The sequence below is a fragment of the Suillus paluster genome, assembly GCF_016628075.1.
Source record: "Suillus paluster strain FC165 chromosome Unknown EDB91scaffold_196, whole genome shotgun sequence".
Classification (NCBI taxonomy): Eukaryota; Fungi; Basidiomycota; class Agaricomycetes; order Boletales; family Suillaceae; genus Suillus; species Suillus paluster.
Genome location: NW_024537756.1, coordinates 25,290 through 52,620, shown reverse-complemented (window position 1 = coordinate 52,620; position 27,331 = coordinate 25,290). Strand labels below are relative to the sequence as shown.

Here is a 27,331-nt window from a genome sequence, read left to right as displayed (position 1 = left end):
CTGATTGAAGGACGAGGGCATCAGATCAGGGGGAAGCTGTGCATGTCCGTTGTGCATAGTAGTAGGCGCTTGCTCAAATACATCCGGTACTTGCGGGTATGTGTTTTCGGTGGGGAACGTCCACTGGAATATATCATCCATGACTGTCAGTGTTGAACTTCGAGCCTTCGGGCTGCATCGTTCGATGTGCCGCCTCAGCATATTCTAATCTCAGCGAGTGCTGCTGTGCCATCAGAAATAAAATAAAATGCTCGACCTCAATTACAACACATTTTATTTCTCTCAAGTTCGCACAGCCTGTCACTTGTAAATTGCTTGTAGAAAATAAAATGGGCGAAATAAAATGGAATTGAGTGGGGCTATTGTCTACATTATATTGTCAACATATGGGTTGATATTGCAATTTGAATTTTAGTGATGGGGCCCGTCGCGCCTTGAACATGTTACATAATCAGCATCAGATATTGGAAAGTTCATCAGCCAAACAAGGCGACACACAAGGAGATCATCTCAAAAATGATTGGGGATTAAATGGAGATGCATCGCTTACCCAATCGATGATTGCCAGTGTGTGAATGAAATCAAAGTCGGTCGTGCCGCACTATCTCTCAACAGCTTGACCGATCGATCGATCGGCCACTGAGAGATGCCAACTCCCGTCAGTACGATCCCAAATGTGAGTGCCGTTTGTTCAGCATTTGTTGTTCGATCCCATTAGCGTTGAAGATCAGAGATGCTCTTAGAGCGACGTTCCGTAGCGGATTGACCCGCCCCATAGCATGGCGTCAGCACCAGCTATACCAGCTTGCACGCATGGCGCAGAATGAACGGGAGCTCATTTGCGGTGCCCTGCACAAGGACCTTGGAAAGCCAAAAACAGAAGTCCTCATGGCTGAAGTAGGCGCTCTCATTCAGATAGCTGTGAAGAGTGCAGAGCAGCTCCCAGAGTGGGCCAAGACTGAATATCCTGAGGTGCCTGATTGGCAGAAGTCGTGGAAGCCAACGTGAGTGATCGGATGGTCGAATTCGATACATCAATGTGACTAATGATGATCTATGATACATACGCTAGGCTCTACAAGGTCCCGAGGGGGACCGTGCTGATAATCTCGTGAGACAGAAGATGCTATCTACATTCCACTTCCTGACATCGCGCTTGAACAGGCCATGGAACTACCCTATGATACTCACTTTCCAACCTCTCATTGGCGCAATCGCAGCAGGTTGCACTGCGGCGCTGAAGCCCTCCGAGCTTGTCCCAACTTTCTCACAGCTCTTGGAGGAAATTGTGCCCAAGTACCTCGACCCAAATGCGTACCAAGTTGTCAATGGTGCTGTGCCTGAAACTTCAAAGCTTCTCGAGCTTCAGTGGGACCATATTTTCTACACGGGAAATAGCAGGGTCGCCAGGATCGTCGCCAGCGCTGCGGCTAAGCACTTGACGCCGCTGGCGCTGGAATTGGGTGGGAAGAGTCCCGTCATCATCGACTCCGCATATGATATCGACATTGCTGCAAAAAGAATCTTGTGGGGCAAGTGCAGAAATGCAGGACAGGCAAGTCGATTGGGCCTCTTGCCTAATTCAGCAAGGCGCAACGAACTAAACGGGAATTTTGGAAGATCTGCGTGGCACCTGACTATGTCCTCGTGCAGCGGGACAAACAGGATGAGCTGGCAAAAGCCTTCCAGAAGCATTACAAGGCCTTCTTCCCCGACGGTGCGCTGGATTCGCCATTGTTTGGAAGCATCGTGTCGGAATTGCACCATAAACGCCTCACATCACTTCTCTCTCGCACAAAGGGTGAGATTGTTCTCCAGGGTCGCGCTGACGCTGCGAGGAGGAGACTTGAGCCCACCATTGTTAAGGACGTTGCAGACGGTGACTCCTTGCTAGAAGAGTCAGCATTGCCTTGTGTAGATGGATATGTGATCCTGACAGCATGCCATTTACAGAGAAATCTTTGGTCCGATATTGCCTTTGGTGCCTGTGGATTCTTTGCAGCAGGCGATCGATTTCGTCAATGCACGGTAAGTGTTTCTCATCCCCATACTTAATCCAACTTGCCGTTCGGCTGACTTTCCGCACAAAGATCTCATCCGCTAGTTCTGTATGCTTTTAGCGACAACGAAAGCCTGAAGCAACAGCGTACGTTTACTTAGCTGATCTGGTTGGTTCATGCTGAAATGTTACAATCAAATTTTAAAAGTTGTCTCGGAAACACAGAGCGGTGGTATTGTTTTCAATGATACCGTCCAACAGCTCTCTGGTATGTTTCCTGGCGGTATTAACGTCATCCTTAGATTGACACTTCTATCGGCCAGTAACTGAACTACCATTTACGGGGGTAGGCGAGTCAGGCTGTGAGATTTCCACACCACCTGAGAGCGCAGAGAATGTCACTGACGCTGAGTGCCGTGACAGATGGATACCAGTTTATGAAACACACGTACGATACGTTCACGCAGCTTCGTAGCTCAATTGACATGCCGACGGAGTGAGTCCTTCTTTCAGTCGACTGTTTGTTGGATCTCAACCTGGATAGGGCTGAGCCATACCTGGCAAGTCGGTATCCGCCTTACTCGGAGGAGGCAGTGAAAGCCCTAACTGCTGCGGTGTATATGCCCATTCAACCGAGCCTGTGAGAAGAGATCAACGAGGATGAAACGCTATTTTTGATTCGAATACCGCTGTATAAGATTTTGAGATCCAAGCCATCTTGTATACGGACTACCTGCTGTACCAATGATGTATTTTTATGTACCCACAGTTTCATTTCGGAACGGGATGTACAGCTGTGCGAGACGTATCCCAGATACCATGGTCAGAAAAATGAACAGGATGTCATGTTATTGATTGGATGCTGTGCCTAGAAGAAGCGGGACATTTGGGGGATAAGCATTGGATGCGCGATCAGCCTCTCGAGAAAACTCTTTGATGGAAGTGACATACCACAGCAATACCACAAATTCGATGTGGTTGCAAGTCTCGAAAGCAACTCTGCGAACATCCAAAGAAAGCCCGACATGTCTGACTATTGTTTGCGCAACACCTCAATCCCTTAAGTGCGAACTCGGTGAAGAACTGCAGCGCTTGCACGCCGATGCCAATGTCATCAACCATGAACTTCAACGTGAAACTTGGCCAATGTCGAGTGCAAGACACGAAGATACGCAATCGCTGGGTTGGTTCGCCAACACTTTGAAATGCTTCTTAGTTGCAGACAAATCAGCCTCGCGATCGACGCATTGTGATCATTGTCTGCTGTTTGAGTTGTTCAAGGAATGCAAGTTGGGGATGCCTGGAAGGACGAAGTAAGTGAAGGGGTGTTAGCAATAGCACTCTCGCCGGACAGCAAGACGGTAGCAAGCGGGAGTTGGGATGACGTAGTGAGATTGTGGAACATTGACACGGGCAAAGTCGTCAAAAAATGGACGGGGCATAAATGGGGAGTGCGGTCTGTCTGCTGGAGTCCAGACGGAAGCCGAGTGGTGAGCGGACCCCAAGATGGGACAGTAAGATTGTGGGACGTCGAGAGCGGAAAGACAATCATCGGACCAATTGCCGAGGCAGGAAACATCATTCCCTCCGTGTGGGCGGTTTCTTACTCGCCTGATGGCACAATGATCGCAACGGCCGGGAACTCGCTGAAAATATGGGATGCCAACACAAGCGAATTGATCAAAACGCTCGTATACGTAGGTGCCAGTTCGAGTCTGAGCCTGGTATGGACCTCGGATGGAGAGACTCTTATCTCCGGAGGTAGTTACGGCCAGATCAGGAAGTTCGACACCGCCACATGGACCGAAACCACTGTTCTTGAGGGGCACGAAGATGGTGTCTATGCGATTCCATTATCACCGAACGAGCGCATCCTCGCAAGCACATCGTTGGACAAGACAGCGCGACTATGGAACCTCGAAACCAATCAGCCCATCGGACCGCCTCTACACCATGAAGACGGTGTGATGTGCATGGCTTTTTCTGCAGATGGAAAGTTCCTCGCCACTGGCTGCTACGACCACCACGTATACACATGGGATGTCTCTGCTAAAGTCAGAGAAGCTGGTGATAGAAGTATAACTTCGGCCATGCGTGACTATATGAAGATAGTATACTCAGTCCGAGAGTCGCGCACTCGAGAGAGAGACAACACCTGAGGTACGAAGACTCATGTGAGTTTCGCATTCAGGACTGAAGCATGTCTCGTCACTTGAATGATTCCCAGTGCAATCGGCGAATTGCTACCTGAACTGCGTCACGACAGATGGCAGCTTGAATTGTGATGCACTTGAAACATGTAAGTAGCATGGACGACATAGATGGCAACAGTCTTGAGTTTCTGCTTCATACATTAGGTTTCAATGTTTATTAGCCAGCTAACAAGTTGAGTACTATAGCATGCGCAATAGAAAGTAAGATGATACACTCTAAACGTTTGCGTACTATGACTACCATGAGGTATAAACTACACATTAAAAAAGGTGCCCTGCGCGTGTGTTACGACGGTCTAATACATCGAGGGAGACTATTGGTTCATTAACTCAGAAGAAGCGGGATTTACTCAAGACTCATTTTTCGGTAGGGTAAGAATCACCGTCCTCTCCTTGTCGAGTGCAATATCCCAAATATAGGGCATCGAAACCTTGTTCGTGGACTACCCCCACGAAAGGGATGTAAGTTGAAATCTGCACGTCTGACTCGGGAGCTGTAGCCATATAAGTTCCTGAACGACGTTGCCGACGCCACGCCCCACGGCGGAGGGATTGAAGTCGGTCATAATGTTTCGCTGAAAAAGCTCGTCAGAATTAATGTATCGTAGAAGAGTCGTAGAAGAGCCTAAGGGATCAGCTTCTACAAGTACGAAGTGGAACCAAGCTGGACCGACATAAGGCAATAAAAAATGAACAACAAGCATAGCAGAACAAGTAGGAAATAATGGAGGGTAGAAGAGCTATGGATCGCTATAGATGAGACAATAGCAAATGTCAATGGTACACGAAGAAGTTTCTTCACTATAGTTGATTGTTTTCGATAGAGACACAACCGATCCAGAGCCAGAACCGCGTCCAGCATCCAGCCCCGCGTATGGTGATATCAAGGTGTGAGGTTCCAGCCGCTGCCGTGGTAGTGGAGACTGTAAGAATTGCAGCTGATGTCGTGGCTTGCTGTGATGATGATGGTGGGGGTGTGCTCTGGGTTGCTCTGCCAGTAGGTTGCTGCATGACATGGATCTTGGAAGGTTGAGAGGAGCCGGCTGCTTTCTTCCCTCTTGCATGATAGTTCCTCTGAGTGAAAACGTGTCAGTGATAAGAAGAATAGAGGTGGAAAAAAGCGTACTGGCTTGCCTGCGGTACACGGAACGTCAACTACCGGTAGCTCTCGCAACTGGATGTTTGATCCATCTTGTCTGCGTTGTCTGCCGGACACAAGGTTTTTAGCCCAGCTACGAGGGTGGGGTCTGAACGGGGTTTCGTGATCGGTTGCTCCGCATAGATTGGAACGGGGGCGCAGGAAGGTAGGTAATCGACCGAGGAGAGTCCGTTGATTTGGTGGGGTGGTGGCATTTCGTCCTCGGGAGGTAGAGAACTAATAAGATAATGGTCAAAGGGGACATTAGATTACAGATGTAAATCACGTACATCGTCGAAAAACCCTGGGGGAAGTCGACTTGGACGAGTGCCTTCGATTTTCGAAGATCGCAGTCGTGTAGCGTCAGCCTAGTATGTAGATATTCAAAGCCATGCGAAAGGTCAAGAGACACATAACATACATTAATGTTAAATGACTTCTTGACTGTCTTCTGCGATGAATGAAGATGAGTGAGAAAGGCTGTTGAAGAGACATGATGCAACATACCACCTGAAAGGATGACCCGTTGTCAGCATGATCGAGGATGAAATATACACAAACTAACATTGTCTGATAAAAGGTGACTGAGGCCAGCTTCCTTGATGATAGCAGAGACATCCCATTTGTATATGTCATTGTTGCAGCCAGTGACGAGCAACCTTCCGTTCACGGAAAAGGTCGCACACATCACCCAGTCTTCATGGTAGAAGGGTGTCCGATGGCTGATTGGTTTCTAGATTCCATAGTCGCGCTGTCTTGTCATCTGATACGCTTGCGAGGATGCGTTCATTTGGAGACAGTGAAATAGCAGTGACATGACTTCCGTGTCCCTCCAGAACAGCGGTTTCAGTCCAGGTGGCAGTGTCGAATTTCCTGATATGGTTGTATGCCGCGGTGATAAGCGTCTTTCCATCTGAGATCCATCCCAGACAGATAGGCGGAATGTATACATCGAGTTTTTTGAGCAATTCCCCTGTGTTGGCATCCCACACTTTCAATGGGGGACCGTACGAGTGCGTGCCCGTCGCAATCATTGTACCATCGGGTGAGTAGCAAACTGCGTCCACCGTGTACCCCAACTTGCATGCCTTGATTGCTCCGAGGATTATCTTTCCGCTCTCGACGTCCCATACTCTGAATGTCCCACCGCCGCACCCGCTCACCACTCGCCCTCCATCTGGACTCCAGCAAACAGACCACACTTCATTTGTGTGCCCCATCAATTTTTTGATGACCTTGCCTGTGTCAATTTCCCACAATCTCACTGTACCATCCTGACTCCCACTTGCTACTGTCTTACCGTCCGGCGAAAGTGCTATGGCGTACACATGTCCACTTCCTTCGTCCATCCAGGCCTTCCTGACCTGCATACCGCTCTCCAAGTCCCAGACTCGAAGTGTGTCGTCGAATGAACAGGTGATAATCCGCCGGTTATCGGGTAGCCGTAGGACGCCATGGAATGAGATCGGTGTGTCCTTGCATCTTTTGACGAGGCTTTGTCGCTGATCTTTCTTGCTTTGCAGGGGCTCGTGAAGACATGATTTTCGCTTGGGGACCTCACCTAATACGAGCGGGACAATTTCAGCTCTTGTCCACCAAACGAACGCCATCACTCACTCAGAGGTACTTGATTTCACACAGAACACACCCGCCCAGGGACGAATGAAAGCTGAAAAGGAATGGACTTATTGTTTGATGCTCGCCTAGAGCTAGATGGAGGTTGCTGTTCAAGTCCTGTACATGTGCGTCTTCCTTGCTTTATCCTCATGCAGCTTGCTGTGCAGATCAAGCGCCCGAGTCACGTTGTCTGACACCCAGTTTCTTCATCGACATCGACATCTCAGCATCACATCTGGTAGTCCTGTTGTCAAGCGAGCCCGCATTTCTATCGTCCTTCACCCACCCTTATCTCCATCGCCAGCAAGAAATATCTATTAGACTCGGAGACGTCCATCCGACTCCACCGCGTTGTCTTCTCTAGCACGTGTCTCGCAAATTATCTCAGCAAGCAGTTCCCGTATCTCTGCAAACATCCCCCGGTTGACAACCATTTACCAATATCGATACCTCAATGACTCGATCATCAAGCAGGAACAGACCAGTACTACTGGGATTCTTGAACATCTTTTCCTCGCACGAATGAGGTATGTGCTCTGCACCGTGAGCTCAAGCCATGTCTCACCATACCGTAATGAAGACAGTGTCAACTTTCGACTGCCTACTGAATTTCAAAAACCTGACAAGCGCCATCCTTATCTGAGAGTCTATGAGCTACTGAAGAAGACTCTTCCACTTCCTCGTTTCGCCGGGCGGAACGGCAGTGCCTTCTCTATGTGCTCAGATTTCCTCCTTTCCGAATCTGTGCTACAGCTCATATGAGGCTACCATGTCATTTTAATGCATTAAATGAATGCTAGTTACAAGACTGATGTTGTGCATTAACTATTGTAACTACCAGTACACCAAGGCATAATATAATCCTAGCTAACCTAACCTAGTAACCACTAACCACTAACCACTAGCCCTCTAACATCTAACCTCTAACCCTCCAAACCAAGATTAATAATTATCATAAAGTAATGCATCATTAGCTATTATTAGCTTACAATTGTTAATGCACAACCTGTATCTTGTAATTACAATGATAATGCATTATTCCCACAGGGTGAGATGCTTATATGATCACCAATTTACTGCTCTTGCTTCTCTCACATATTGGATGTGATTGTCCGATGTTGACACTAGGGCTGACAGTTGGTGGGAGAGATGCCGAAGGAAGGGAAACTTCTCCAGCTGCAGGAGTTGGTGTCGGAATGATGAAGTCATCAGATTTGGACTCAACCAATGATCAGCAGGGAAGTCATCCACAGATGTGATGGCTCGAGGCTCATTGATGATGATATTATCATCCGCTGTGGGCTCAACCAGTATCTCAGTGTTGATGTTGGAGTGCCGTTCGGCATCGGCATTGGGCTCCATGTCAGCATCATCATTGCCTGTGATGGACACATCTAGAAGCAAAGGTTAGAGGACATTATCATGAAAGACATGATTGCTTACTGGTACCCTTGACAGCTTTCTCTTCAGACTCCAAGATGGGAGTCGGTGGACGTGCGCGTGAGGTTGCTCTGGTTCTCCTTGGGGGAACATTGGACTCAGACCTCAGGGTTGCCATCAGGGGAACCTTCTTGGAGGCTGGTGCAGCCCTGGACCTCAGGTGTGCCATCAGTGCCTGCTGAGCTGGTGCAGGAGTATTGGAATCGACTGACATCGGTCGGTCACACTTCACCTTCATGAGGCTGCATTTGGAGCAGGACCTCATGACCTGCCCTCTCTTGCTGAGGATGACAAGGCAAGGCTCATCGACACATCTCTTGCAAGGTGGATTGTACTATCACACCATGAGTACTCAGTCACTGAGCAAAGATAGAAAACTTACAGTCTTAGCCTCAGCATCGGCCTTGGCTAGTTGGTGCCCTCTAATGGGCTCAGTGACTTCCTTGGCCTTCTCCTTTCTTTTGCCCTTTGCCGGCATGTGACCGATGGTGTCCTCGGCATGTATCTGAGAATTGTTGAGGGGTGATGGCTGATGGGCAAAGGTAAATCTCACCTGCTTGATGCCCTTGGTCATGCCCTGCCCATGAATTAGCAATGGTGTCAATATTGACATTACTGAAGTGCTTACCTTGGACTTTGGCAGACTGGCTGGTATTGCCACCACAATGGTGCCTCCTGGCTGCCTGTTAAGGTCATGCTCAAGGGGAAGGTAACTCAAAGGGCTTTGGCTTCAGCTCGTGCGCTGCACCCCTTACCTGAGTATGTGCCATTTAATTTCCAAGGGGCAGAGGGGAAGTCCAACGGAAGTCCGGGGAAGTCTGGAAGTCAGATGCAGGGGGAGTTTGACAGAACTCTGGAAGGCTAGGAACGAACAAAGTAAGGCTACTGCTGATAAGTCCGGAGTAGAAGTGGAACAGAGTTAAACTACCCTAAGGTAGAGCCGGAGATATAGTCCTAAGGTTTAACCCTAAGACTTGGAGGTAGACAAGAGATCAGACTCAAGTCCAGAGAAGCAGGAACAAGCAGAACTAAGATGATATTTGAACTGAGGAGTACTGGAGTGCTACAGGAATTTATATACTGTAGGTATCATGTAAGTAAATCAGTCAGCAAAGTAAAGGCTATTAGTAAGAGTATAACAGATCAAAGCAGTGAAGTTGGGGATGAAGTACAAACAGATGGATCAGTAAGCAAAGTGGAAAGAACATAACCGATAGCCGGAGAGCAGTATTCTAGAAGGAGATAGGAGTGAGTACGGATATGAAGGCGGAGCGCCGGGTGGACAACAGGATGGAGAACCAGACTTTTGCAGGGGAAATCCGGAATTCCGGATCTGGAGGTACAGGATATGACACTGCCCATCCTCATCCTCGGTGTCAGAGAGGAAGGCTTTGGATGAGGGCCTCAAGACCTTGCACCTCTTCCTGCTTATCTCAGCACCTGGCTTCGGGCTGCAACCTGGGAGCAGCTTGATCGAGTAGCAGAGATGAAGTTGGGTGAGGAGGAGTATCAGGAAGGGGGAAGGAAGGATGCCTTTTAATGATCTCCCAGCAAAGGCTCTCATGGAGCCTCTGAAGGGTGTCGATCATACCATGCTGATCGTTTGTCATCTCCTTCTCTGTGTCCGGGTCCACTTCCCTCGCCTTCCCCTTCCCCTTGGCCTGTGACTCGGCATCTTGGCTGGTTGAGGGCCCAGGTACATTCTCGCTGGTGACACCATCGACCTCCCAGGGGAGGTCGAAAGACCGGTCCTCCAAAGCTTCCCAGGCCAAGATCTGTGGCCGCCAGCTGTGCTGCTCGAGACGGGGGTCGTCATGATTGATGCTCCTCCAGTTGGGGGCTACCGGGGGAGACAGGGCGCAAATCCAGATCAATTCTTTCGAGCAAGATAACACGAGCCCAGGAATGCATGCCGATTGTGCATGATCCCAGACTGCTCTTGCCTGTGCTAATTCACTGGCCTGTGTTGCCAGAGCAAAGTGGCTAGGGCCTGGAGGAAGCTGCCGAGCAGTGCGGACGATGGCAAGAAGCTTGCCAGCGATGTCCTTGAGTGCGCCCATGGAGTTGTTGGCCTGTTGAGACATAGATGTTGATAAGATCAATGTAGGGAGTTGCAAAATGTAATGAATGCTGGATAGGAAGCAGTTTTACACAGAAACAGGCTAATCGAACTTTGGTCAATAAATGTTTCATTGTTGTGGATTATTTGCACAATGTTCACATTTCAGGAGTTTGTGAATAATCCACACATTTCAAGAATCAAATTGTGAGATCTGTGGATCAGTTAGACCGTCAATCCCAATGAACTCCCAACCCACAGTGCAATTTATGGAACCACCAGTGACTGAAATCATCGACATGGATGTTGACGACACAAATCAAGCACAATCATCGACAAGTTCGACAGCCACCTGTACAAGCAAGGAACGGCCGATGTCAGGTGAGACTTCTTCCCACATACTTTGATTAGTTAACAAATGCCATCAGAAGACTTGTATCTTGGGCCAGACGATGATGTGGAGTATGACTTCATGCCCCCACAGATCAGCCGGGAGCTGTATCTCGGCCCGGACATCGGCTTTGATGGTGGGATTGGTGCGCCCAAGCCATCCCACCATGCGAGCAGTGATCCCCCGGGCCAATGGATCAGTCCGGCACTTTACCTTGGGCCTGACAACATGTCCAAAGAACCCATGGAATCTTGTAGGTGCTTCTTGAAACTGTGCCGTTTATATCTGATTACTGTCCTAGTGAATATATCGACTGCTGAAAGCCTTCCAGCACTTCCGGGCCTCGACAATGAGGAGCTCCACTCAATGGTTCGGGAGTTCTGACCATTTGGGTCATACCATGACGTCGGATGTGAGTATCAATCACACTGCCATATTATTGCTAGGTTCTCATCACTATCTTAGTACAAAATATTCAGACCTGACTGACCAACTTCAGACAAACACATGGAAGTCTTCCAGACCCATCCATTCCACAGCTCCTGGAGGCAGAGCGACCATTTCGAACTGCTTGGGTGGAGACATCCGATAAGCTGGAACAGGCAGATCGCGAGCTTCAAAGGATGCAGAGGGCTGAGCAGGTGAGCATCGAAATGCTCAAGGTGGTAGATTAACTCATTCAACGGTTCGAAGACCAAATTCACCAGGGCCAATCGAAGATACCTGAGGACATTGATAGTATAGGATCATGATATGTACATTACAGTAGCGCCATCATCTTAGGAGTCCCCCAAATGGATGCAATAGCACAGGCCCTTTGCCTTGAAAGCCCGGCACCCAATAATTATCAATAATGTGCCAACAACTGAGCACAGAGCAGTGATCTACTCATCGGCAGATAGTACTGAAGCCCGAGGGCCGAGGGCAAGGTGCCTGGGGGCCTGCCAATTGGTGCCTGGGATTCTGTTCTCAGTAGCTGGCCAACAGGGAGTGGAACTACCAATGATCGCCAATCAAGCACTGAGGCCCGAGTGCCGAGGCTTGGTGGCCCAACATTCAATGCTCCAGCATTCAGTGTTTGGCAGTCGATGGGATTGGCCAAGGTGGCGAATATGCTGTACTGGGAATGTACCTCACCAGGCGTCAGTACTCAGGACCAGGCATTTGATTGTTTGGTGCCCAGGACATGTGCTGGGCACCCGAGCACCGAATGCAGACATATTCGGTAATGTGCTCATTCTTTGGTATTTGATAGTTGACCACCTGCCATTGACGTCTATAGAGATACAAAATGTTGTGCCATACTGTTACTTCACTGCCCTTGCTCTTGTCACTCTCCTGGTACTATCCAATGGCTCTCCAAGTGTCTTACTCCGAGTCGTCCTCCCAGCTTTGACAATCACTGCTCTCTGTCACTGGTTTCTCTTCAGCACCGGGGGATCGGTCCTGTCCTCCTCGGTCCCAGCGTCGTCTTGAACGTCGATCTCACTATTTGCATGAGTTAGCCCAGCCAGGAGGTCTCCCATCTTTGACCCCAGCAGCATCATGCACTGGCCTCACCGTCTTCACCGCGCATGGCTTCGGAATTGGTTGCTGGACTCTGCAGTCGAGGGTCCAGGTGGACAGTGGTCTGGGTGCACCCCAAGCTGTGTGATTCACAGTCCTAGCATCATCCTCATGCATGTCAGAGTGATTGTATTGCGGATCATCATTCCCCAAGGAATCTGTGTTGTCTTCGAAAAGCCTCTGGGAATCTGCAGAGGGAGCATGGTGCAGGCGGCCATCGATCTCGGATTCAGTTGATGAGTCCCGGGGCCTCCGGATCATGATGCCCCGATGAGGTCTGAACTCATCAGAATCATCAGACAATGAATCGGTTGTTTCAGTGGTCATGACTGGCTGTAACATCTGCCCATCTTTGTTCCTCCATGCTTTGAACTGAAACATCGGATGTTGATCTGTCTGCTGGTGAGCATGCCAGAAGTTGAGCAAAGCTGTGGCATCAGAGTTTTGCAACTTCAATGGCTCCTTCAAATGCACGCCCGTTAGAAGATACATGGGTGATACAAAGTCATCCTCCCTGTCTATGATGGCGCTCCATGGAATGAAGGCCTTGTTGATCCCAGAACAGAGTCCTGGCTTGCTCCATCCCTCGCCTGGGCACCTACCACTGGAGCCATCAATGGATTGCTCGGAATCGTGACAGTCCGAACACTCACCGAACTGTTCTTGTGCATACTCTTGCCACATCGGCTCGATATCCTCCCAGTCCTTTGTCTTCATGAAGCTGTCCCCGTCTCCCAATGCCTCATTATCATTGTGGCTATCGGAAATATGTTGAGACATCAGGTCTCAGAAGACAGTTGCAATGCACTCATGTCCCGAATAGCACCTGTCCCTGCTCATTCTTCCAAGCAGACAACACAAACACTCTCATCCCACATTGTCTCCACATCTCATTGGAGAAATGCTCCATGTATGTGGGTCCCTTCTTACCGGTGACTTGCGCTTGGATCTCAGGTGGAGGAATGCTGTGCGACCATTCCTCGGCTGTTTCTTTGGCCTTCTCCAACTCATCATCCAACAATTCTGCAATTACCTTCCGGACGGTCGCTTGGTAATGCTTGAACATATCCCAACCTCCTGGCTTCGCCCCATATTCCTCCTCAATCCTCTTGAGCACGTCATCTCTGTTCTGCTGATAGATCACCATCCTAGGGGTCCATTTCCTCCCATACTTTATCATGTCCTTCCTTTGCTTCTTTTTTTGTTGTTGAACAACCAGGTTTTATACATCTGGGCGACCAAAGAAGAATCAGAGATCAAAACATTTGTTTTGCAACCTGGGTGACTGTATCACCTGCTTCCTCTTTTTCCATTCGCCATGGTCGAGCTTCGGAGCAAACAACCTCACCGCTTGAGTGATGGCAGTGAAAATTCCCGGTTTCTCTTCCCATTGTGCGGCTGTCCATTCAGGAAGGTAATTCTTCAGCTCTGAAATCTCTTGTGCCATGAGCTTTTGTCTCAATAGCAAACATCTTCTGTGTCTTCTGTCAGACAAGTGAGTGGAATCACCCGATCTTGCCATGGTAAAATGGAATGGAGAATGCACAAACAAGAGGCAAGGTCGAACAAATAATTGTCCTCAGGTAAATTTTGAACAAACCTTAGATCTTGGTTCATCCTTGTATTTCGGACGCACTGCCTTTCATCCAAATGAATTTGTAATGAACCAAAGATATGACTGTATCAGACCATAATGGAATCATGATTGGTTTGACTGTCCTGAGCTCAACCTCACCTCACGACATCAGAATTAACATGAAGATCACTCAATCGACACCCCTGCAGAAATCATACAGGGTGGAAGCAAGGGGCAGGAAAGGTAGAAAAACATGGGTCAAGGTTCCACTCGCCAGTGCAAGACAACATACCAGCAGGTGTATGCCTACTTCTCCCCCGAAATCACCGACACTTGAGACTGGTCAGGCTCTACCGCTTTTAGATGACATTGCTGCTGATCCTTATGAGCTCAACCAAGGGTCATTTGAGCCATTGCACCTCCCAAACACCATGGCAAGTTCAATGAAGATTTTGCAGCATCATTCCAACAATAGCTACATGTGGGAAATGCAGAGTCGGAACGATTACCTTCAGCAATGGCTGCCGAAGCAGGAATCGTATCTCCATCACCTCCTGGATCAAGAAGCTCCCCCGGAAGGCAGGAGGTGCTCCATTTGTGACCAGGATGGGGTATACAAATGTCAAGATTGTCTTGGGGAGCCCCTCTATTGTACCGGCTGTTGCAGGAGTCAACATCAATGCAATCCCTTCCACTGGATCAGTCAATGGAATGGTCAGTTCTTCGAGCAAAGTTCTCTTGCTCATATCGGACTTGTGATACACCTCGGTCATAATGGAAAGCAATGTCTGGTCTTCATGGATATGTTGGATGTCTTCAAAGAAGACGAATCCAACGAGCCCATCGAACCAGAAGATATACCATCTGTCTCGGGCCCCGAGTTCCAGCCGAAGGAAAATACCACGGTCATCGTTGACAAGTCCAGAGTCCACCGGCTCGAGGTTCGATGCTGTGGTTGTCCAGATGCCATGAGTCTGGACATTCAACTGTTTCAACATGGCTTATTTCCCACATCATTCAACAAGCCAAAGACTGTCTTTACATTCAACATTCTCGATGACTTTGTGCTGGACAACCTGGAATGCAGCACCTCGGCGATGAACTATTACAACAAGCTTCGGCGAATGACCTCAAGTGCATTTCCATATCTCATTCCTGTAGGGGAATAGCTATAACATCTGAGGCACATTACACTGACAAGCAATGTTCGAAGGACCGATACCAAGAGCTCATGAGGGTCTCCCGGCAGTGGAGGAAGTTGAAATCCATGAAGTGGCATGGCTTCGGCCATATTGCCAACCAACCCAAGCTGGGAGACCTCGCCTTATTCTGCCCGGCATGTCCTCAGCCTGGCATTAACATATCGTTGGCAAGGGAAGAGTCACTTGATGAGTGAGTCTTGCGCACTATTGATCAGGGGACAATGATATTGATAGATTCAAGGTGGAAATACACCAGGTCTTTCGCGATGGATGGAAACTTCAAAGTGGAACACCTGCATCCTATCAACCCGGATGATGCAGTATGGCTTTCCTGATGGATTGGGATTCTTGGTGGCAAATGACAGATGCCAGAGGCATCTTGCAGTAGCTACAGATACTTTGGAAAAATCAACCTGCAACAATCATTGAGCTGTCAATCAAGCAAATGCAGCTCGGCACAAGCTGGAGTCCACTGGGATCGGTGGGGTAGCCTGTGGCCGACATAGGTGCTTTGTCCCTCACTCAATGGTCGATTTTCAGAAAGGAGAAAGGTTGGTAGCAAGTATCACTCCATTTGTCACCCATCATGATGAATTGATTTCAGACAGATGAACATGGACTATGCCTTGTGCGAGGCTGCGGCATACAACATGAAAGGCATCAGCAAGGCCGTCAACTTCTATGACATCAACTGCCAATACCAAAAGCATTTTTGCACTTGGGTGGACCGAGGCCAATTCCTGACGATGGATCCCAAGTTGACCATCATGCCCAGAATTGGCCTTTGGCATGTGCATGGACATCAGGACAGCTGCTATGTGAGATATGCATCAAACTTCATCGAGGGGATCGGCCACATCGATGGCGAAATCATGGAGACCCTTTGGGCCCCTCTGAATCTAATATCTCTGTCTACACGGGGCATGTCTTCGCCGCACAGGAAAGAATGTCTCGATTTTCAGATGAATGATTCCAATTTCTGCAAGATGATTTGTATGAAAAGATCCCTTTGCCGGAAATACAAGGAGGCGAAGCGTGGCGTCACCGAGAGCCAACAGGCATTTGATAGACTTGATGGCACAGCGCCTGAAGGCTCAAAGATACTGTGGTTGGCGAGCAAGAGGGCAGCTCAATCAAACAGAATACGTGATCCAGCTATGATGGACATATATGAAATCAATATCTGGAAGGGTGAGATCATTCTATCAGAAGCAACATCTTTCAACTCATTGTGCCGGCAGCACCGAGCAAGAAGGAGATTGAGCTCAGATTGCTACAGGAGAATGATGCCTGTCATGCATTACCTTCTCACCAATCGGTTGCAACATGGATATCAATGGGATTGGCCATGGAGGAGGCTCAGATTGCATTGCTGATCGAGGTCCGAAGGCTCGGAAAAAGACTTACAGAGACACAAAAATTGCACATTGCCCGTCAATGGGATCGCCTGCAGGGGCAGATCAATGCATTCACTTGGTCTGCTCATTCACATCTCAGAGATGAATTCAATGGTGATGATGATCACTGGGATTTGGACCCGGAAATCCTCGACAATCTTAACAATGATCCAGAGGATTTCGCCAAGACATTCGACATCTGCCAAAACACCCCGGAACTCACTGTCATCCCATTGCCATCCAATTTCGGGGTCAACTGACTCAAAAGCTGCTCAGCAGATGATCTGATTCCACTAGAGATGTCGCTTCATGAGGGACAAGCCAATGATGCTCTTCACAATCTCCGAATTCACTTGTGGAACAAGGCGGTCCTTTTCCGAACCAGTGTGAGGCAGGTGAAGTCCCAAGCTCTGAAGACTCGGGCATGGTCCCAGGTTACGTTGGTGGAGCAGGCCATGTCTCTGAATGCGAGTATATATAAGAAGACAAGGAAGCAGATGGTGAAGCTTGGTCCGGGGCAGCTCCAGCTTCTAAAATACCAACCCCTCCTGCAGGAGCAGTTAAAAGTAAGCGCTGCAGTCGGTGATCCAAATGCCCGAGGTCAGCGGAATGAGTCCCTCGCCTGGTTCTGGTCTCTCAACATCGATTTATCCTGACCGAGTGAGTCATGGAATGAGGGATGTGAGTCTAGGTATCCGTTCCAAATGTGATGATGATTTGACCCAACCAATGTGAAGTTTACCGAGTTCATTGGCTTCAGGCGAAGGCCCTGAGGGATTGATGGATAGAAGAACTTACAGTGGTGGAACTGGAGATGCCAATGGGATGAAGATATGAAGGAGTCATCGGTGAACTGGCTTTGGGGTCATGCCTGCTATGCAGCAAGACAATCTCAAATGTTCTCATTACTTGCACAGGATGCACAGGCCGCTTTCCAGGATCTTACAAAGATGCCAATGGATACCGTAGATGAATAAATATTGACTACCGAGGATGTCCAGCATCCCTCTGGACAATGTGAATCATTGTGTGGCTTGGTGTTTGATTATGTCACAAGAATGATGTCGGAGTTTCAAAATGTCATCCATCGATCAGCTGCTTGTACATATACGCCCTGATCCATTGTCATTATCAGTGCCACTCATATTTCAACTTCCTGAACAACTTTTATACTCATTTCGATCAACCTACTGTTCCATTAAACATGCCTGACTTACATCAAAGTTCTGCATCATCTCCTCCCGGTGACCTTCAACATGTTGAATATCATCCGATCAGTCTCAGCACGGCAGATATTGCAGCGACATTGTTGATGGCTGCATCCCGCATCCGAGCATGCATAGCTCAATGTCAGAGGGAGGCAGCTGACATGGACTTGTCTTCCTCTCAAATCACTCATTTCAAAACCAGGCTTCAGTGGGAAATCTCGGTAAGTCAATGGTACCTACATTGTAGTCATTGCTGACATCACTGACAGACCTTTGTGACGCCAATCCTGCAGTACTCAGCTGCATGGAACATAATCTCAGTTATGCTGATCCCAGTGGCTCATATGCTGCTGTTGATTCCCCAGCAATCCTGGACCGAGGTTCCGGACCACATTTTTGTAGACCACCTTGCTCGGCTCCATGATCGCGTAGATCCTGGAGATCCCTCGCACATCCGTGGTAGATGCAGCAAACCAAAATTCCGACCGAACCCTGGCGATGAAATAGGGTGATGGAGTGCTGTGGATTTCACTATGAGCATTGGCTGGTAAGCACCGAGTACAATTTCCGAGACAGTTGATGACTGAAGACATCCAGGGTGGTGTTGAGGATGATGGTCTGATTCTTCCCAAAAGGATGGATCAAACCTCGATCCCATCAGTGATGGGACTTTGGTGGATTCAGGAACACTTGCTGACATTGATTGAGGAGCAGCGGGATGGCATCCAAGATAAGATGGGCGAGATCGAAATCTACACTGGTATCCTTACCCGATTGCAGAGATCCAGGGAGGTTTGAAACACTGGATTGCAGGGTTGATTATTACCACATCAATATGTATATCCTGTAGTCACTTTTAAATGTACATAATCACCGTGTCCGGCGGATGATGTGGCCACCAAGGCCAAAGCCTGTTGTGTTGTTTACCGGGCACCAAGCACCAAGCACCGAGAAACAATTGCCCCATCGTCCTAGGTGCTTGGCACTCAATACATACACCGAATTGCTCATCACCGAATATCCATGTGCTCAATACTTGGTGCTTGGTACTCGGCGCCCGAGCACCGAGCACCGATTGTCTGTCGTCCTAGATACTCAGGAGTAAATTCTTCCACCGAATTATTCATCACTGAATATTCATGTGCTTTATACTCGGTGCTTGGGACTCGGCATTCAGTATTTGGTAGTCAATGCTGACAGCTCATCGGCCATCGGCAGTTGGGCCCCACCCAGTATCCGGCAATGAGATACTGGACACTCAGTACTGATGCCTCGGTACTCGGAACCCGTTCACCACACAGTACTTGGTCCCCATTTGATACTCGACACTTGGTATTTGGACCTCGGTCCTACATCCCAAGATGATGCATCATGTCCACACTATCTGATCCTCGCAATCTCCGCCTAGCCACATCTGACATCCCGCCTTAATGCTGAAGCATTGCCATCATCCAGTACTCACCATCGGGTTTCTCACCATCAAATACGTCCCTCCATCATGAATGTGTCCCCAGACTCCAAGATTGAGATATCCTTCTGGATCTCTTGGGCCCTTACTGTCGCTCATGAGGCGAGTGAATATACAGAACAGAAATTCAATGCGGACAAGACGGGAGGGGAGCTGGTCATTCCTTCTCCCCACCTAGACACAGATCTGGTCATGGCATGTGATTGATTGGTCGATCGCCTCATCAAAGCATATCACAATCCCAGTGAGTCGGAATTCCAATTTGGATCTTCCATTTGATCATTTAAATGCCTTGATCACAGTTCAGATGCAGATCAATATTGTAAGATACAGCAAATTGATATCCCTGAAGGACACTGGCCATAATGAAGAGAGAGAGAAGGAGTTGCTTGACAGGTCTCCTCCTGGCCATGATGGTACTATGTTTATCGACATACCCACCACAGTTCTCGACATTACCGGTGCCATTCTCGTATGGTATCTCCCCAGTGCACTGACCAACACAACCCAGGCATTTCATCCCCCTTATTGCCCAATGGATACAGGATACTGAATATATTACAGGAAGAGATATGGAAGGCCTCCCAATTGCTGAATCCCACACTTGAGAAAAGTGTCAAAGTCGGGGGAAGTTGGCAGACTAATGAAGAGTGGTTTGGCCAAGGCTCCAGGAACGGTGAAATCGCTGCCGGATGCATCAATATATCCCCGGCTTGGTTTCAGCAGGGGCATGAGGTTAGATGCCATGACATATTGATGTTCCTTGGTATTCAAATTCATCAATCCTGTAGACCATCTCAGACCCAGAGGTATCCACGTCATTGAAGGGTCAATGCTCCAAGGAAATTCTCAAAGCTATTGCGAGGCTGGCAGCTATAGCATCAGCTGCACTCAGGGTCATGCATCCTCCACAGTACTGGGCAGGCATGTGAGCCTTTTCAAGCCTCGGGGAGTCGGCCAAAACCAAGAATCTTCTGAACATGTCAGAGACCCTCAAGCTCTGGGCCTCTGTTTTCAATACTCTCTCGGTCATTTCTAATCGGCAAACCCCCTATCATTGAGACCACTTATCCTCCCCAGAGTGGTTTGACATTCTCACAACTGTGGGGAATTATTCCAATGCTCGCATGAGCATGCCAAGCCCTCAGCTGGAGTTCATGTATGATCCCGGGGTCATGATCACATTTTCAGGAAGGATAGTCCGGCATGGGGTTTATGAAGTAGCAGGGGATCAGGTTGCTTGGGCATGGTATATGAGGGATTCGGTCCATATTTATGCAGGTGTTCCTTGATGTGGATGGGCCATGATGCATTTGGTAAAGATTCCATCTGATTAGTATATTCATTAATTCCATGCCTCTGATGAATTGATCTAGTACCGAACACACACTATTGAGTGTCGCATATTGAATATCGACCACCTAGTATCAAGCATTGAGTGCCGAGCATCGGGTAGTCAACATCCAGTATCAAGCACCGAGGACCGAATCTTGAGCACCAAGTCCTGTGGATCAGGTAGTGAGCATTGAGTATCGAGCACCGAGGACCGAGCACCCTGAAGGGAGTCATCCCTGAGTCCCAAGTCAGTCCCAAGTCAGTCCCAAGTCCTGAGTCAGTTCCGGGTCCTGGGTCCTGAGTCATGATCTCCCATCACCAACCACTCAGTCCTAACTACCAAGCACTGATTACCATATTGTAGCCCATTGGTCTATACACTCAACACTTCCATTGGTGTATCCATCTATACAAGTGACAGTTCCATTGGCCCATCTGTCTATAAAATGTGCAGTTCTGTGGGCCCATTCGTTAATGTAATTTAAAGCTTCATTGGCCCATCCATGGATACAATTTGCAGTTTCACCAGCCCATCCGTGTATATAATCCACAGGTCCATTGGCCCATCCATCTATACCATCTAAAGCTCCATGGGCCCATCTGTGTACATGATCTACAGGTCCATTGGCCCATCCATCTATTTAATGTACAGTCCTATCAGCCCATCCATCTATACAATCTACAGTCCCATCGGCCCATCCATCTATGTAATGTACAGTCCTATCGGCCCATCCGTCTATGTAATGTACAGTCCCATTGGCCCATCCATCTATACAATCTATAGGTTTATCGGCCCATGTGTCTATTCAATTGACAGTTACATCGGCCCATGCATCTATACAATCTACAGGTTGATTGGCCCATGCATCTATACAATCTACAGTCCCATCAGCCCATGCGTCTATACAATCTACAGTCCTATCGGCCCATGCGTCTATATAATCTACAGTCCCATTGGCCCATGCATCTATACAATCTACAGGTCAATTGGCCCATCCGTCTATGTAATGTACAGTCCCATCGGCCCATCCATCTATAAAATCGACAGTTCCATCGGCCCATCTATCTATACAATCTACAGGTCGATTGGCCCATCCGTCTATTCAATTGACAGTTCCATTGGCCCACTAGTCTACATCATTCAAATATCTCGGCCCTCCTATCTCTATCAAATCCCTTACACATAGCGGCCACATTGGCCCATCCATTACCATCAAGTATAATATAGACATCGGCCCACCCATCAACATCGAGGATATTATGACATTGGCCCATTTGATATGGGATATTATGTACCTCGGTTGGCCCATCTAAGACGGAGTTTTGCACTGAATGGGCTCAGTATCAGTCATGTACATTGCCATTCCAGACTGACTATTTCTCAGCCAATTTTGACATGTGCTAGGGAGATTCACCATCAGGCAGAGGTGATGACCTTCACACTTGTGGAACCACTGCACCAGTGATCAACTCAGTCAACTCAGGTCGGTTGGAAATTTTTTTTTGAGTTGCAGGTACTGACAGTCTGGTGCAGCTGCTAAGACATTGCAGTCGTCTGAAAGTCACTCCGCTGGCACTCAGGCTTACTACAAAATGGGTTTTAGCCGTGGCTCGCTGGATACATCTCCAGCACCGAGAGATGGCTTGCTGAGTGACATGTTTGAAACCACCAAGGATTTGCTGCGCTGAGCAACTCTGAGGCTGGAAAGCATTGACACTTTGACAAGTACGTGCAAATTTCAGCCCATCATCACTACCATCACATTGACCTCCACTTGACAGGAGATGACTGAGGACACACCTCGGCCATTGATGGTGTCGCGTCTGCAAGAGATATCATGTATGCCAACTGGGATTTGATATTGGCATATCGGGATGTGCGCAATTGATTGATTGAAGCCAGTGAGGATGTTGTCAGGATTCAGCATCTGATGAACATGCAGTGCCAGATTGATGATCCACTGCATGTGTTTCTGCTGGCAATGAGGAAAATGGGCAGGGGACATTCCCCATTCCAGTAGTGTATAAGGCTGAGTACTGATAACAAAGATTGTTAACAAATGATATGTATATAGCGAGATCATTCATGGCCAAGGAGAAAGCTGTACACAATTATCAGCCAAGTGATATATACCAAAGCTGTTCATACTGTGAGCAGCTGGCCAATGAACCCCATAGAAATGAGACTGCCGACAACTACACATAGTCGGCATATCTCTTGGGCTTTTGCCGAGGTCTGGTGCCTAGCAAGTCATCAACCTTGCTTCTGGTGCGCTTTGCTGGTGCATCAGAGAGTGGGTATGCTGCTGATCGGGTAGCCCTAGTCTTCTTCAGTGACTGGTCTTTTACTGCTGGTGAAGCATCTGTGGTAGCCCTAGTCTTCCTCAGCGACCGGGCTTTGACTGACAGTGATACATCCCCAGTAGTCTTAGTCTTATTTGGTGCTGGGACCTTTACTGCTGGGGATGCATGAATGTGTTCCAGACCCCAACAAGTAGAATGTGGGCTGAAACCATGGGCATGCTGTCCAGCATGATGAACTTGGGAAGAATGATATCCAGTGTTTGTTGCACTGCTGTCGCAACTTTCATCTTCTGATCCCTCAGTCGCCTGTGCAGTGGGCATGTGGGTCTTTCCTGCAGCAGCGGGTTTGCTATTATAGTTGCCTGGATCTACAATTGGTCGGTCTTGATGTGCCCGGTCTGTCCGGGGTAAGATGGTGGCAGGCTCAACTCTGACGCTCTTCCCCAAGCTCATTGGTGGTGGTTGGTCATCTGACTCTGACTGGTGTCTGACTTGATCACTGAGTTCTGCATTTGCACCTGTCCCTACATGGTTGGGGGCATGTTTCTTCACCTGCTTCGGCAGGGACACATCTGCATTGGTGTTGCTGGATTCTTCATCGGCAGAACTGATGTAAGGCCATTTGATGGATCTTGGTCAACCTTTGGCATGTCCAGGCAGTGACAGTGCAGCTGTGGTCTGTGATTTTTTGGTCAGCATGGGCTGCACACCCTTGTTGTTGGCATCACCATCAGAGTCATCAGACTCTTTGCCGACTGGTGGGTGCATCTTGCCCTTGTCATCAATCCAAGCTTTGAACTGGAATGTTAGGCTGACTTGGTTATCCTGTTGGTCCAACCAACATTCCAACAAAGAGATGGCTTCATCCCGGTGCATTTTGGATGGCTCCATGATCTGTGTACCATCTGGCAGGTATGTGCTGGAGATGAATCTTGACTGTCCCTTCATTATGTCACTCCAAGGAACTGGGACCTTTGGCTTTCCACGAGCCCCTTCAGTGACTTCACTCTATACTATAGGACAGCCCATGGTGACAATGCTCCCTAAGTGTAGGGCCAACCCACCGTGGGCCCACATTAGAATGTCACCCTGAGTCCAGGGGTGGGCCCATGGACGTGTTGTACCCACATGTTAGGGCCGGGCCCATAGTAGATTAGCCTCTATATTCAGGGGTGGGCCCATGGGTCAGGATTCATAGTTGACTGTATTGAAGGGTGGGCCCACAGCGCAAACGAGAAGTGGTACTGGTGGGCCCACGGTGTGATGGTGAAGTCATTTCTCACCAATATCGGGTGGGCCCACGGTTGGATCGGCGAGTGGATGCCAGAAAATGGATGCCGGAAATTGGTCAGGGAGAGGACATTTTCTCCCTGGCAAGTATCTACCAGGATGCGGGCTGGATGGGTGGACATCGAGAATGAGTACCAGCAACTTTGTATCAGCATCGGCAGCTGTATCCCCAGAAAACAGGTTCGGCAAATCATATTGGGAATGCACCGGTTGTCACACATTGCCATTGGCCTGCGTATCCGGGATGATGCCAAATATACTTGCCTCGGATGATTTCTCTATGGTATTTTATGGGGAGAATTCACCGGCGATGCTCACATTAATATGGCATATCCTTCGGCAAATGTAATGCCATTCACGCCGGCACAGGTTTGTAGCATATCCTTCAGCGAATGTGTTGCCGTTCATGCCAGCACAGATTTGAAGCATATATTATAATCAATTTCGCCGCTCACAGGCTGCACACCATGTTCCCTGGAAACTTAATTCGTGCATGTATTGTTTTGTGAACGCCAACGAAGGATGGCAAGAAACATGGCCGTAGAATGTCAACGCGGCAATAATGCTTCATGTGGATTTGGAAGCATAACAGCAGCGAATGCTGGAGCTGGATGTGATAATCATGTACACCACACATGCGTGGTGTATCTATTGAACTTATGACTGGCAAGGTGGTATCAGTGTGGGAGTCCTCTTCAAGTCCATTGGCTGGACCAGCCACCTTGCCGCTGACCATTGGGGTAGGCTGTATGCAATCAGATAGTGATGATGAGAAACGAAAAAAAACTTACCGGGATCTCAACATAGGGCCTCCCCATCTTTGGCGCCGGACCAACAATCATTGGCTCCTCATCCAGCTCATCTATCTCCACATAGCTGGCCTCTTTGCCAGAAACAACGTTGGGAACACATGCCCTTGTCCTCTTGAGGACACCTTTGAGAGGCTGGTGGCAGGTCAGAAAAGCACTTAAGAAAAAACAAGTAACTCACCTGTGCTGGTGCTGGTGCTGGCTCAGGCACTGCCACATTGTCCAATTCCATGTCATCATCACTAGTGATGATGGCCTTGGATTTGGATTTGGCGCGTTGGCGCTTGGGCTTTGGAGTGGCGCTTGGGCTCCTTACGCTCATGGCACGGGGTCAGGCACGCTTGCCACGCTCCAGTTGGCAGCCAAGGTCTTCAGAAGTGTCCTCTTCTGGGACCACCTTCTGCTTACCTTTGGCCTTGGAAGAAGGGCCAGCGGTAGGTGCTGCAGGAGGTGCCGAGTGGCCATAACCAACAGTGAGCAGGTGAAGGGGGCTGGCCTTGCTGCGGGGATTGTCTGGACAAATGTTGGTCCAGACCGGTGTACTCACCACCTGGCAGAAGGATGAGTCCAGGTGCTCCTGCAACTCTGCCGCCGCAGAGAGCACAATGGGTGGCACAGATGTGGTCTACAAGGCATAGACCGAGAATACACGAGTCTAAATTAATGTTAGCAAATCCATGCGGCAGTGTGAATATAATGAAAAAAAAACATACTAAAGTGTGTGCCATCTCCACCGCAATGGGGATGTGCTTGGGGTCTGCAGCATCCAGCTGCAGTGCTTGGCCAAGCAGGTGCTTGACCTTGTTGCCTGCCTGGTGGAAGGCGGCATTGATGGAAGCAGTAACAGCATCAAGTCCAGATGACATTGTGAATATGGCAGTGGATGTATGAAGTATATGATGAGTGGCGGTGCAGTGATTGAATTTAAGTACAAGTGTAACGTGGATGTGTGGACCTGTGGCTGCTGCTTATGTCATTGAGATTTCCTTATTGAGCACATTGTTCAATAGTGCATTGATGCCGCCACACATGTCATCAGCATTTCCTTATTCAGCAATGACTGTACATGCCGATCACATTGGGCGCTGATACAAATGACACCAACACAGATGGTGCCAACATTGATGGCACCGCGCTCAGTTCCGCCATCAAACTATATTTGAGCTGTTTTTCATTGCATGTCTGTACAGTAGCACAATGTACATTATGAAATGAATGGATGCAGTTTCAGAGACTGATCAGTCCATGTGTTCAAACTCTGATTTCATTGCACTTAAATGGCACTAGAGATCACCATCTATCATCATATTCATCATGTCACACCCCACATCCACCGAACAGAGTTACCTGTGCACCCCAAAGGCCGTGAGTCTTGCCGAGATGGCAAACATCTTTGAGTTCGCCACATCCCGATTGCTGGCTATTCGGATGACCCTTGACACAAGTACTGTTGTCACATCGTCCAAAGTGCGATACATTGTGACAAAGTATCTGATGTGGGAAGGAGATGTAAGTTCTTTCACCGGACAGTGATATATCTAGACTGACCACTGACCACAGGTGTTTATTTCACCTTGGGTGAACTTTTGTGAAGGCATGGGCATCAGCCCGCCGCTCTCATGAAACCTTCGGTTCTTTGTGGGCATGCTCAGCATGAGCCAGATGGAGCTCCTGAACTACCAGGAGTTCTATGATGCCTTCATGAAGCTGCCGGTGGCGCCGTCCACCGCATGGGTAACTGGCTGCATCGCCGGGACATATCTAATGTTATGGTGGACTGAAGCCTTTCACACAGCTGACTACCAGACATTTACCACCAACCTCCCCAACTTCCGTGACATCAGGGAAATGGTCAATTCCCACTTTGAACAATTGGTGAGTCTTTTTTCTCCTCATCATCACATAATCTGACAATTCAATGCAGCCAGAGGGCCACTTGCTTGTGACGCCGGCGACTTTGGTTCACACAAGGTCAATGCTGGTAGTGCAGCAGTTGGCCAATATCCAGGCTGGCATAGTGCAAGAAGGAGAGCACATTGTTGCATTGTTGGAGAGCAAGGTTGTTGAGGCGCGGCTAGTTACAGCATCATTATTGAGGATGGAGACTGCATTGGGTCAGGATGTGCGCACCGCCATCGCCGCAACAGAGCGGCTGGTGAAGTACTTGAAGAGGGAGGGAGAGTAAGCCATGTATAATTAGTACATAAACCCAAAGACCAGTTAAGATGGAATGTAATAATGCAGGTTGCTGGCAAACATAGTGCAGTGGTTAACAGTGGGGCGGTAGACACTAATAGTCTTGCGGTAGACAGTCTGGCA

General features: G+C 48.6%; 12 protein-coding genes across 12 annotated transcripts; 7 read left to right on the top strand and 5 right to left on the bottom strand.

Moving 5' to 3' along the window:
• Window positions 1-503: 503 nt before the first annotated feature.
• On the top strand, window positions 504-2,643 carry EDB91DRAFT_1351501 (aldehyde dehydrogenase; the record flags this gene model as incomplete). Its single annotated transcript, XM_041326135.1, has 11 exons — window positions 504-676; window positions 727-1,004; window positions 1,073-1,111; window positions 1,165-1,555; window positions 1,621-1,898; window positions 1,954-2,028; window positions 2,091-2,146; window positions 2,208-2,267; window positions 2,323-2,361; window positions 2,423-2,495; window positions 2,544-2,643. The coding sequence occupies exons 1-11, from the start codon at window positions 647-649 to the stop codon at window positions 2,641-2,643; spliced, it is 1,419 nt and encodes a 472-aa protein (XP_041169324.1). The 5' UTR covers window positions 504-646.
• Window positions 2,644-7,090: 4,447 nt separating this feature from the next.
• EDB91DRAFT_1176233 (uncharacterized protein) lies at window positions 7,091-7,575 on the top strand (the record flags this gene model as incomplete). The annotated part of the gene is made up of 3 exons (XM_041320379.1): window positions 7,091-7,240; window positions 7,289-7,494; window positions 7,548-7,575. The coding sequence occupies 3 exons, from the start codon at window positions 7,091-7,093 to the stop codon at window positions 7,573-7,575; spliced, it is 384 nt and encodes a 127-aa protein (XP_041169323.1).
• Window positions 7,576-8,032: 457 nt separating this feature from the next.
• EDB91DRAFT_1088449 (uncharacterized protein) lies at window positions 8,033-8,981 on the bottom strand (the record flags this gene model as incomplete). Its single annotated transcript, XM_041316437.1, has 4 exons — window positions 8,033-8,361; window positions 8,411-8,741; window positions 8,790-8,912; window positions 8,961-8,981. 4 exons carry the CDS (start codon window positions 8,979-8,981, stop codon window positions 8,033-8,035), a joined length of 804 nt encoding a protein of 267 aa, XP_041169322.1.
• A 986-nt stretch (window positions 8,982-9,967) lies between these two features.
• EDB91DRAFT_1088448 (uncharacterized protein) lies at window positions 9,968-10,491 on the bottom strand (the record flags this gene model as incomplete). Its single annotated transcript, XM_041316436.1, has 2 exons — window positions 9,968-9,978; window positions 9,999-10,491. 2 exons carry the CDS (start codon window positions 10,489-10,491, stop codon window positions 9,968-9,970), a joined length of 504 nt encoding a protein of 167 aa, XP_041169321.1.
• Window positions 10,492-10,708: 217 nt separating this feature from the next.
• On the top strand, window positions 10,709-11,683 carry EDB91DRAFT_1088447 (uncharacterized protein; the record flags this gene model as incomplete). The annotated part of the gene is made up of 5 exons (XM_041316435.1): window positions 10,709-10,847; window positions 10,898-11,110; window positions 11,159-11,234; window positions 11,357-11,498; window positions 11,627-11,683. 5 exons carry the CDS (start codon window positions 10,709-10,711, stop codon window positions 11,681-11,683), a joined length of 627 nt encoding a protein of 208 aa, XP_041169320.1.
• Window positions 11,684-12,345: 662 nt separating this feature from the next.
• On the bottom strand, window positions 12,346-13,203 carry EDB91DRAFT_1256510 (uncharacterized protein; the record flags this gene model as incomplete). The annotated part of the gene is made up of 2 exons (XM_041324176.1): window positions 12,346-13,013; window positions 13,077-13,203. 2 exons carry the CDS (start codon window positions 13,201-13,203, stop codon window positions 12,346-12,348), a joined length of 795 nt encoding a protein of 264 aa, XP_041169319.1.
• Window positions 13,204-13,231: 28 nt separating this feature from the next.
• On the bottom strand, window positions 13,232-13,870 carry EDB91DRAFT_1256509 (uncharacterized protein; the record flags this gene model as incomplete). Its single annotated transcript, XM_041324175.1, has 2 exons — window positions 13,232-13,552; window positions 13,718-13,870. 2 exons carry the CDS (start codon window positions 13,868-13,870, stop codon window positions 13,232-13,234), a joined length of 474 nt encoding a protein of 157 aa, XP_041169318.1.
• A 431-nt stretch (window positions 13,871-14,301) lies between these two features.
• EDB91DRAFT_1256508 (uncharacterized protein) lies at window positions 14,302-17,254 on the top strand (the record flags this gene model as incomplete). Its single annotated transcript, XM_041324174.1, has 6 exons — window positions 14,302-15,156; window positions 15,213-15,391; window positions 15,443-15,521; window positions 15,810-16,392; window positions 16,443-16,849; window positions 16,898-17,254. The coding sequence occupies 6 exons, from the start codon at window positions 14,302-14,304 to the stop codon at window positions 17,252-17,254; spliced, it is 2,460 nt and encodes an 819-aa protein (XP_041169317.1).
• A 548-nt stretch (window positions 17,255-17,802) lies between these two features.
• Window positions 17,803-18,604, top strand: EDB91DRAFT_1088444 (uncharacterized protein; the record flags this gene model as incomplete). The annotated part of the gene is made up of 3 exons (XM_041316434.1): window positions 17,803-18,027; window positions 18,172-18,314; window positions 18,379-18,604. 3 exons carry the CDS (start codon window positions 17,803-17,805, stop codon window positions 18,602-18,604), a joined length of 594 nt encoding a protein of 197 aa, XP_041169316.1.
• A 700-nt stretch (window positions 18,605-19,304) lies between these two features.
• Window positions 19,305-20,206, top strand: EDB91DRAFT_1088443 (uncharacterized protein; the record flags this gene model as incomplete). Its single annotated transcript, XM_041316433.1, has 5 exons — window positions 19,305-19,473; window positions 19,504-19,518; window positions 19,577-19,751; window positions 19,820-20,009; window positions 20,066-20,206. 5 exons carry the CDS (start codon window positions 19,305-19,307, stop codon window positions 20,204-20,206), a joined length of 690 nt encoding a protein of 229 aa, XP_041169315.1.
• A 1,989-nt stretch (window positions 20,207-22,195) lies between these two features.
• Window positions 22,196-25,878, bottom strand: EDB91DRAFT_1088442 (uncharacterized protein; the record flags this gene model as incomplete). Its single annotated transcript, XM_041316432.1, has 13 exons — window positions 22,196-22,326; window positions 22,411-22,646; window positions 22,810-23,544; window positions 23,578-23,921; window positions 24,216-24,364; window positions 24,411-24,481; window positions 24,522-24,586; window positions 24,670-24,948; window positions 24,995-25,147; window positions 25,194-25,301; window positions 25,421-25,525; window positions 25,560-25,637; window positions 25,726-25,878. 13 exons carry the CDS (start codon window positions 25,876-25,878, stop codon window positions 22,196-22,198), a joined length of 2,607 nt encoding a protein of 868 aa, XP_041169314.1.
• Window positions 25,879-26,326: 448 nt separating this feature from the next.
• Window positions 26,327-27,197, top strand: EDB91DRAFT_1088441 (uncharacterized protein; the record flags this gene model as incomplete). The annotated part of the gene is made up of 3 exons (XM_041316431.1): window positions 26,327-26,521; window positions 26,675-26,887; window positions 26,937-27,197. The coding sequence occupies 3 exons, from the start codon at window positions 26,327-26,329 to the stop codon at window positions 27,195-27,197; spliced, it is 669 nt and encodes a 222-aa protein (XP_041169313.1).
• Window positions 27,198-27,331: the final 134 nt, after the last annotated feature.